The sequence below is a fragment of the Vanessa atalanta genome, chromosome 1 (genome assembly GCF_905147765.1).
Source record: "Vanessa atalanta chromosome 1, ilVanAtal1.2, whole genome shotgun sequence".
NCBI lineage: Eukaryota > Metazoa > Arthropoda > Insecta > Lepidoptera > Nymphalidae > Vanessa > Vanessa atalanta.
In genome coordinates, this window is record NC_061871.1 from 3,938,509 (window position 1) to 3,949,451 (window position 10,943).

General features: G+C 33.9%; 1 protein-coding gene across 7 annotated transcripts in view; it reads left to right on the plus strand.

Annotated features, from left to right (window-relative positions):
- Positions 1-10,943, plus strand: part of LOC125067601 (solute carrier family 12 member 4) — a 343,127-nt gene that overhangs the window by 328,468 nt on the left and 3,716 nt on the right. For 5 of the 7 annotated variants that reach the window (XM_047676273.1, XM_047676263.1, XM_047676281.1 and 2 more), the window contains exons 4-21: positions 3,048-3,308; positions 3,511-3,696; positions 4,247-4,482; positions 4,564-4,717; positions 4,798-4,984; positions 5,059-5,215; positions 5,395-5,607; positions 5,698-5,877; positions 5,962-6,081; positions 6,173-6,366; positions 6,435-6,603; positions 6,730-6,919; positions 7,080-7,295; positions 7,622-7,729; positions 7,926-7,979; positions 8,615-8,758; positions 9,641-9,804; positions 10,559-10,698. In XM_047676273.1, coding sequence (XP_047532229.1) covers positions 3,048-3,308; positions 3,511-3,696; positions 4,247-4,482; positions 4,564-4,717; positions 4,798-4,984; positions 5,059-5,215; positions 5,395-5,607; positions 5,698-5,877; positions 5,962-6,081; positions 6,173-6,366; positions 6,435-6,603; positions 6,730-6,919; positions 7,080-7,295; positions 7,622-7,729; positions 7,926-7,979; positions 8,615-8,758; positions 9,641-9,804; positions 10,559-10,698 — 3,073 coding nt within the window. The remainder of the gene's footprint in view (positions 1-3,047; positions 3,309-3,510; positions 3,697-4,246; positions 4,483-4,563; positions 4,718-4,797; positions 4,985-5,058; positions 5,216-5,394; positions 5,608-5,697; positions 5,878-5,961; positions 6,082-6,172; positions 6,367-6,434; positions 6,604-6,729; positions 6,920-7,079; positions 7,296-7,621; positions 7,730-7,925; positions 7,980-8,614; positions 8,759-9,640; positions 9,805-10,558; positions 10,699-10,943) is intronic. The other 2 variants (XM_047676316.1, XM_047676307.1) reach the window with 2 other exon arrangements.

The window sequence follows — 10,943 nt, forward strand, 5'->3', positions numbered from 1 at the left end:
ACAAGCGAAGCATTATACGACACGCATATATAAAATTTCATGTTATTATATAAGTAATATATCCCGATACAGATATTAATACGATATTGCAAATTCAATTTGTAAAAACTACCGTTATAAATTCAACTATATACAAAACGCGTAAAATTGGCGCTACAATGTTTTGAAACGAGAAAATAATTGAACTCTTGTCCAAACCGTTTATCTGAAAGTCGATGCAATTTCACTGACCCCGTTTTCCGTAGTATAATATTCTTTCGAAAATATTGATAAGTATTTTCCGCGTAAATTCGTTTACCTAGATGAAACCTTGTTATATTGTATTGGTTTAAAGGCGGCCTTTTATTATGTACATATTATGGCTCTTGGTTTTATATTATTGAATATCTGTAACGGTTTTTTTACTAAATGGGAAATACTAGCACTTGTTCTTGAACAATTTATTACTGTTGACTTACTCTTATTTATATTTTATGGTTATCAAACCATAATACTTAGAGAAAGCCCGTCTGAGTAGGTACCATCCACAGATCAGATATGTTATCACCAAACAACAATACTTAGTATTATTGTGTTCCCGTTTCAAGGGTTAGTGATCCAGTATAACTGCAGGCACAAAGGACATAACACCTTAGTTCCCAAGGCTGATGGCCCATTGACGATGTAAGGAATGGTTAATATTTCTTACAGCGCCAATATCTATTAGCGGTGGTGACCACTTACCATCAGATGGTCTATTTCCCATACACATATTTATTTATACATATCTTCACTTACAAAACTTCTGTCTTCTGTCTGGATTGTCTGTGAGAGATCGTCATAAGAGAAAAAACCGCCGTTGCGTACTTTTTTTCTATTTCTCTCACGTCATCTGTTCCTTACATGTTGTGCAAAGTAGGTATAAATTAATTAGAAAGTAAGGAATTTGAGATTGTTCTTCAGATTTATGTTTTAAAAAGAATATCAAGAGCCTCGTGGTATTCAATATGAAAGAAATATATCCTTAATATTCCAAGATTTTATGTACTTGTTACAAAAATGCTATTATATATAAACGACGAGGGCGGATATTGGGCGACCTTCGTAGATTATCTGAGGTTCTCAAGTTGAGGCCGCGGCAAAGCCCAAGAGCCATCAATACCAAAAGAAATGAAATGGTGCTCCGAGCTACTCACAGGGGTCAAGCATTCTTGAGTTACGCTTTGCGAATAAATTACTTAGTGTTCTCAACGTCTTCGTTCTTTATTATACTGCGTGGCTTTGTTCGAAATTTTTAAATATTAATACGAATAAACATATTTCCATTATTAATTGCGGTTATAAATTATCAACATAAGAGTCAACTCTCAGCCAAAGATAGATCTATATAATCTATCAATCAATAACACGCCACAGACTTAGTTTGATACAGCGTGTTCATACGATAGTAGGAAAACCGAGTGTATGATCTTTTTTATACCTACGGTTAAGTCATCCCATTCATACTTGAACATTATATTGAATTATTTTACAATTAATTATACAACTATCTGAGCAACAAAATTGCTTACCGATGGTACGTAATACCTCCATTGACACATGACTTCTCGATTTACTATCCTAGAAGAGTTTTTAATGATTACAACGCCACACTTACACGAAGACAAACTAAAGTAGCGCGCATGAAGTCGGGCAAGCTTGGTCGGTTGGCTTAAGGTATCTAGTCTACTCTAAATCTGTAACAACTAACGAACAAGCGAACTGTTTTTTTAACAAATCTTCTATACTACATTGCTTAAAACAAACGTGAATATTAATATTTAAAAAATAAACATAAAGTAAAGAATTCACTCCTATAGATTCTGAGGCAAACTCAAAACATTTCGAGCCATATTTATACATAATCACATATTAAAAATATTAACCTCTAATTCTCTGGCTTACTCTTAATAAATTATTTAACTTAAAGGCCATTAATAACGATTACGTATTGAATTTATTCAATACACTCGTATCGAATACTGAGCGAATGGACTTGATTAGATCGGTAATCCCAAAGAGATCCACATTTTAAATAAAGTGGTAGGTAACGGTGACAGGACAAATGGAAACAAATAGAAGAAGCCGAGTAATAAATGACTCGTGTTACGGCCCGCTGTTTTATTGCAAGTGAAAATTTACAGCGGCTGTAACAGTCACCAGTTTAAAACGTTTCATGATTTATAATTCGGGTTTCAAACAAAACAACGGACAGTTTTAGATAGTGTAATCCACATTTTGTTTCAATTCTATAAAAAAAATATATTTATATATTGTGCTAAAATAACTAAGGGAGCTTTATCGAAGGGTTATCTTATGACGAATTTAAATTGTACCTTTGTCCCTTTTTGCTTTCAATGAGTAAGAAAGTTTACAGTTTGACAAATTTCAATAACAGACAGAAACAGACAGACAGAACAATTACAGGCAGACGCCTGTCCTAATTTTTTTTTTTTTTAATGTATGTCGTGTGTTTTAAGCACTGGTTCTATTTTTGTTAAAATCCTATGAATGAAAACCATTCTTTTTAGCTTTGTTTTAACTAAAGTCAACGGCAAATTAATATAAATATAAGTATAAATATGTAATAATGCATACATACATATATGCACAAAAATTTCACAATTTTCAAAGTACGTCGTTCGAAGTATACTCAGTTTTATATATAAAACGAGGCCGATGTAAGCGACGTTTCCGGTACTGAGGACCATTTCAGCGTCTAAGGTGAACGATGGAAATAGTTCGTGAATAAAAAACGATCACTTTAAAGTCGAGCTCAGGTAAATCTCGTATCGAGAACGAGAAAAACTTAATACAAAAATTTAAAGTGAAGATTTTATTATATGGTTGGAAATACCTGATCAGTAGCACTTCTTTCTTTCTTGTACATATAAAACAATTAATTTTATATCATAAGGCAATATAAATATAATATATACTGTATAATAACAATATATAAGGATCATGAATCCTTTTTCGAAATTCGAAAATTAATTAAATACTAAGTTTTTTTTACTATCTCATCACAGGAGGAAATCGAAGACCGACCCCGAGCGGCCACATTCCTTAGTTCTCTGGCGGATTACTCGAACACTATACCTACTGCATCAGCAGCTGATCCAGATGCTCCCAAACCGGCACCACCAGCTCGCATGGGCACGCTTATTGGCGTCTACCTTCCCTGTATCCAAAATATCTTCGGCGTCATACTCTTCATTCGTTTAACATGGGTGGTTGGAACTGCTGGAGCTATTCAGGGATTTTTGATTGTGCTTATCTGCTGTTGTACGGTTAGTATCAATTGACATTTATTATTTTAGTTATTTTTCATATACCTATAAATACTTTTTCAATTTAATTATCAATCATATTTCTGTTATTTATCATCTCAGTAGTATTATTATTTATATCATCAGTATTAGTAAAAAAATATTATTTTAAAAAACAAAGACCTCTTATCGAGTTTTTGTACAATGAGCCTTTTACTCGTAGACGATGCTTACTGCGATATCGATGTCGGCTATTGCTACAAATGGGGTGGTGCCAGCTGGCGGGTCATACTTTATGATCGGGCGTTCATTGGGTCCAGAGTGTGGAGGCGCAGTCGGAATGCTATTCTACACAGGCACAACCCTAGCCGCGGCTATGTATATTGTTGGAGCTGTTGAAATCGTTTTGGTAAGAAATTATCTTTTATAAATTTATTTTTAAAGATATTTATATTTTTTTAATTGATAGTAATCTCAAAAACATTTCAATTGCATTTCCAAGCCAACATTTAATGGTTGCTATGTAAAAAAAACAGCGAATGTTCCTCTCAGAGTTTATTGATCAGGGACATTGACATTGGTAAATTTTCACTTACTATAAAATAATCGGAATATACAAACATGTATTATGGGCTAATCCGGATAGTTTGCATTATAATAGAGATAAAATAAAAAAAAAATGGTATTAAATTTATGAGACGTAAAATAAAGTATATAACCGACCATCTCTATATTTTAGCATACACTCATAAAACGGCAGGCTCTGCTGTATAGGTGAAAATATTATGATATCATAAAATTATTCAAGTAGAAGTGAAATTCCATTCGATCTATAATCTAATTTCGTAAAATACATTTAGATCTCTAACATAGTTTAAAATGTAATGTTATAATATTTATATCCAGATTAAATTCGTTAGTATTTTTTCCTAATAAATATCGAATGATCTGATTACTAGACGTACATGGCACCGTGGATGTCCATATTCGGCGACTTCACGAAGGATCCAGAAGCGATGTACAACAACTTCAGAGTGTACGGCACCGGGCTACTGCTTATTATGGGCATGGTGGTGTTTGTTGGCGTGAAGTTCGTAAATAAATTCGCAACGATCGCACTAGCCTGTGTCATACTCTCTATAACAGCTGTCTATGCCGGCATTTTCGTCAACTTCAATGGAAATGATAAACTTCAGTAAGATTAAAAAGCTTCGTACTTAATATATTCATTTCTTTGCATTTTTTTCAAATTACTTACTTAAAAAAACAATTTTAGGATGTGTGTACTTGGGAAGCGCTTATTGAAAGACATACACATTGACAACTGCACTAAAGATATCGGCGGTGAATTACATCAATTATATTGTGCTAACAATACTTGCGATCCCTACTATCAAACACATGAAGTTAGCATTGTTCAAGGCATTAAGGTACTTACTAAATTCCAATTATTTCACTACCTGTATCTTGTTTTTCTTGATCTATGACTTTGCTTTAAATATCGTAACAGGGTTTATCAAGCGGAGTATTTTTCGATAACTTGCAAGATTCATTTCTACAACTCGGTCAGTATGTCGCATATGGAAAAGAACCCGATGATATTGAACAAATGGAACGTCCTACATACAACCAGATTTACGCTGACCTTACTACTACGTTTACGATTTTAATTGGAATATTCTTCCCATCTGTAACAGGTATACCATAATACTTATTACCAGGTAAATAGAAAAAAAGCACATTACACTAATCATTGTTTTTCTCTCCTTAGGGATTATGGCTGGGTCTAATCGTTCTGGTGATTTGGCTGATGCCCAAAAAAGTATTCCTATCGGTACCATCTGCGCTATCCTTACAACATCGACTGTTTATTTGTCTTGTGTGCTACTTTTTGCTGGAACTGTAGACAATTTGTTACTCCGTGACAAGTTAGTACAATATTTTATCAATTTCAAATATAAAGAATTATTTAACAATACCTATATTGCTATATGGGTATTGTGAAATAATTCTTTATTAATAATTGACATGATATTTATATTTCGTTTTTTAATATCCAGTTATTAGCTCTTGACTTGTTAAGCAACGGTATTAATTTTACTTTCAGATTTGGTCAATCTATCGGCGGAAAACTTGTCGTAGCTAATATGGCGTGGCCTAATCAATGGGTTATTTTGATTGGATCATTTCTTTCCACGCTTGGTGCAGGATTACAATCTTTGACTGGAGCTCCACGCTTACTTCAAGCGATAGCTAAAGATGAAATCATACCGTTTCTTGCTCCGTTTGCCGTTTCTTCGAGCAGAGGCGAACCTACAAGGTTACAATTTCATTTTAAACTAAAAAAATATTTAATAATTTTAAAACTAAGCGTGTTGAAATTATTTTAATAAATTAAATCATTCCACAGGGCCTTACTTTTAACAATGTTGATCTGCCAATGCGGCATCTTACTCGGCAACGTCGATATCCTCGCCCCACTACTTTCGATGTTTTTCCTCATGTGCTACGGTTTTGTTAACTTGGCGTGCGCCTTGCAAACTTTGCTTAAAACCCCAAACTGGCGACCAAGATTCCGATACTATCATTGGTAAGTTTATTCATTGATTAAATGGTGTAGAATAAAACAACTTTCGATAAATCGTTAAAACTAAATATATTTAAAAAATTTTAGGTCCCTTTCCCTTGCTGGCTTAACGTTGTGCATCTCTATCATGTTTATGACGTCGTGGTTCTACGCTCTCATCGCTATGGGTATGGCGGGTCTTATCTACAAATATATTGAATATCGAGGGTAAGATCAATAATAATATAATTAATATTTAATATTATTCTTATAAATTACAGAAGTCGTATAAAAATTAAAATGTTTTTAAATTTTCCAGTGCTGAGAAAGAGTGGGGTGATGGTCTACGTGGTTTAGCCCTTTCAGCTGCTCGTTACTCCTTATTACGTCTTGAACAGGGTCCTCCACATACAAAGAACTGGCGCCCACAAGTTCTTGTACTTGCAAAACTGAACGATGATCTCAATCCCAAGTATCGTAAAATGCTAGCCTTTGCCAGTCAACTGAAAGCTGGTAAGGCACAATTCTTTTGGACACAGTAAACGATTTTTTTTTTCTCATGTCTCAAATTTCCCAAACAGGTAAAGGTCTTACGGTCTGTGTATCGGTCTTGGGTGGAGACTTTACACGCCGGGCAGGTGAAGCGTCTTCAGCCAGGCAGAATTTACGGAAATGCATGGATGAAGAAAAAGTAAAAGGATTCGTTGATGTCCTTGTATCTCACAGTATTTCTGATGGCTTAAGTCACTTGTAAGTGCATTTACTTATCATTTTACAAATTTATTCCAAAATTAGTCATACTAGAACCAAATAATGAGATTATGGATTTTCTATTTAGATTGTTTTTATATAAATTTTTTTTTACACCTATATCAGCGTTCAAACAACGGGTCTTGGTGGATTAAAACCCAATACAGTGATAGTGGGATGGCCGTATGGCTGGCGGCAATCAGAAGACGAGCGCACTTGGCAAGTATTCTTACACACCGTAAGAGCTGTCACGGCCGCGAGAATGGCAATGTTAGTGCCCAAGGGGATCAACTTCTTCCCTGATTCAACAGAAAAGGTATTTTTTTAATCCTATATAATACATTTTAATCATTGTTTGCAGACATATATTACATATTAACGACTTAAATTTTTTTTTCTTATGTAGGCTCACAATTAATTCTTTCTTTATGGTCTTGTTGACAAAATTATATAAATATTTTGTATATTTTTTGTAGGTGTCCGGTAATATAGATATTTGGTGGATTGTGCATGATGGTGGTATGCTGATGTTGCTACCATTCCTTCTAAAACAACATCGTACTTGGAAGAATTGCAAGATGCGTATTTTCACTGTTGCCCAGATTGAAGATAATTCTATTCAAATGAAGAAAGACCTGAAGATGTTCCTCTACCAGCTACGTCTGGAAGCAGAAGTAGAAGTCGTTGAAATGGTAAGATAAAATGTGTTCTAATAATAATCTTTACCTACTATGATAATCATAAAATACCAAAACAATACACTATAACGTAACTATTGATATATTCTTACACTAAGCAGCATACTTATAATTTTTGTATTCCGATTTGAAGGGTGAGTGAGCCAGTGTAATTACAGGCACAAGGGACATAACAACATAGTTTCCAAGGTTGGTGGCACATTGGCGATGTATGGAATGTCTATGAGCAATGGTGACCACTTACTAATAGATATCCCATTTAACCGTCCGTTTACCAATATTATACAAAAAATAAATAAAATGTATAAAAAAAATTTCAGACTGACAGCGATATCAGCGCTTACACTTACGAACGGACCTTGATGATGGAGCAACGCAATCAAATGTTACGAGAACTCAGACTAAACAAGAAAGAAACTCTTGGAATGGTAAGTTGAAACGAAATATTTAAAACTTTAATATTAATCACTAAAATCATTGTGGATATAAAGCTAAAATTTTCATATTAGCTGTGTATTTATTAAGTGTGCTATGTATTTGTACAAATGAAGCGTGGCTTGTTCAACTTCACAATATAAAGTTATAAATAATTAATATGCCGTTTGTCTATCGCTGCCGATACAGATGCAAAATTTGGTGGACTATCGTGAACAAAATGCTGAGGAGAAGTTGCCTCTGGTAAACTGGATACTTTACCCTCGATCGAGTCCACTTTTAATATGCATTTTAGAACTTATTCGTTCCCTAATATTTTATCATTAGTTCTCGCATTCCATATCATCATCATTACGCCCTGGCTTCACGGTTGTTTATCGTTACATTACTGAGGGTCTGATTTCTTGATCTTTGCTTTCGAGTTGCTTTTGTTATCTTAGCCTATTTTATTGTCTTCTATGTTTATTTATATTCATATCATTAAGCCAAATCCCTTACTCTGATTATCATGTAATGTTTAACTGTTTGTATCTTCTCATCCGCTAAACTGCTTAACATTCACTGAGCATTTGTTGGCTTTCGGTGTTAACTCTCTGTTTTTATTAACCACATCTTTTTTAACCATGTCACAATATTATTCTTCTTAATGTGGTGCACTACTTCCAATTAGAAGTAAATAAATGTACAATAAATACACTTAGATTATTTTTTTAAGGTAGTAATATGTGTTTTAGACAATATTTAAGTGTTTTCTACTTTAGAAAAATTCTAAAAGTTTTAAAAACTTATTCTGTAGTCATTTATGTACGTATAACTGTTAATTTACAGTAAATATCTCATTACTCCAACGACAAAGTATTAAAAGATATTTTTTATAGGTACAAGCTATCGTAGACCACCACCATGCGGATATCAAAACGGCTAGCAAGGTCCGTTTCGCTGAACCAGGCTCCGACCCTGCCCCTGATGATGCACCATCTCCTCCTCTCGCTGAGATCGATGACAAGGACAAGGACGAAAAGGTGATTGTTAATAAAGTTAATATGACATGTGGTACGCTAGCTGTAATTACTCTCTTGGAAATGAGATAGGTTACAAAATGACTTGAAAACCACCTTATTAATGTGGGTAATTAATACAGTTAATATGAGATTAATATTTATATGTAAGAAATATCGAGTTACTTGTATTTATTTTAATCTAAAGATATGAATGGGTTTACCTGAATCATAATTCCTTTATTTTTCTTTCCGAAATAATTTAAAACAGTTCTGAAAGTTTACTAAAAACCCCCAATTCTTCAAGCAAAATAAATTAATCATTTGCTTTTTCGTGTTCTACCAAACGCAGCGTCTTATTATTTTACATTTTCGTGTTTTTGTTTTTTTTTTTTTTTATTTCTCACCGAGCTAAAGCACCTTAGTCTTTGATATTAATGAAAAATATATAACCACAATAATTATAAATATAAATATTCGATTTTATTCAGTTGTTGAAATAAATTAAGTATTGCTTTCAATAACTGAATAAATTTATCGATAAGAGATTTAAATGTAATTAATTGATACTACTGCACTGCTTAATCATTTTATTTTTATGATTATGTTGGTCAACTGCATGGTATAGCTAACCATAAAGAGTCCTAGCGAATTTACACACGGTGGTCATATGTTTGCAATTAGTTCATTCACATTGGTTTGTTCACTTTAGTTTCTCATACCACATTAGCTAAGAGTGGATGTTTGAATGTCAGTAGTCAGTGATCGTTTTACAATTTAAATAATATATGACATCCCGTGTTTCATTCGCCTTGAATCCGTCATGTGCAACGCTCGGTACGCGATACGAACAAATTTAAACGAAATTTCGAAATGGAACGATGAAAAAATTGGGGTAAATATTAGGACGAATTTCGAAGTAGTTTGTTGCACATAATCGATTCAATGTGGGACTCGCCCGATGAACGCTCGCAGTGTGAGTCGCCGCCGCCTGACGCCGAGAAGCACAAGGAAGGCAACCCCAACGGCGACGTGGGTAACCCCAAGCCCAACATGCCCAACATTACTCCGTAAGTCGAACTTTATATATATTTCATTTTAAGTAATAATAAGAATAAAATTGTAAAATATCAATATTTTTTCTCCACCGCAAAATATCCTCCTGTCATATATAAAACTTACTGGTGGCTTTGAGCAAGCCCGTAAATATGTACCACCCACTTTACAATTCTTCCACTAAGCCAGTGTTATTGCAAGCATAGAGGATAAAACAATCTCTTCCGTGGCTTAGTAACGCATTTAATTTATACTGTTAGTACAAATTAGTGTCCAACCGAAATTTCGGTTTCGACTTCGGGTGAAATGGTCCGAACTTAGGGCCGAAGCTTAAGGTTTTTATTAAGTGCCAAAACTCAACAAGCTCTTACGATTGTGCAAGAAGGCAATTGAATTGAAAATATGTGAAGAGGGTCATACTGAGTTGCACCGGCTAGTCATCATCGCCAGTTATAAATCAAAATATAACATACTTAGCAAACTTAACTTGTATGATATAATATGATAATGATAAGTTAAATGACCGTAACTTGTTGTTGATATAACACTGTTTTTTTTTAGTTAAATTGTAATTATTACTTTTATTTTTAATTTACTCGTATTTCTAAACAACAACAAACAAATATTTTTGTATGTCCAGTATCACAATTTTTAACCTTCAGTCGGACAATAACTAAAAAAAAAACATGTTTATGCTTCACTTTGAAAAACAAAGAGACAATTTATTAATTTACATATTAAATAAACTAATATACTTTTTTTATACAGTGACGAGGGCACTGTTCGACGAATGCACACGGCTGTGAAGTTGAACGAAGTGATTGTGTCGCGCTCACATGACGCACAACTAGTCATACTGAATCTACCTGGCCCTCCACGCGACACCAAACTCGAGAGGGAATCTAACTGTACGTTGGCAAATTAATGAGTTTATCTTTCATAGACACAGCTTTAATTCTATTTTGAACTACGTTAAAAAAAGAAAAATTAAAAAAAATATGTTAAATGAATGTTAATGTTAAATTTAAATATATGTAGGTACATATTCACATCACACAGCATTAGCCGAGAGGACTGGTTCAATAGAGCCAGGGGTTTGAATCCACAATCTTTGATTACACCCACGTCATCTAACGACTGGACCAGAATGGCT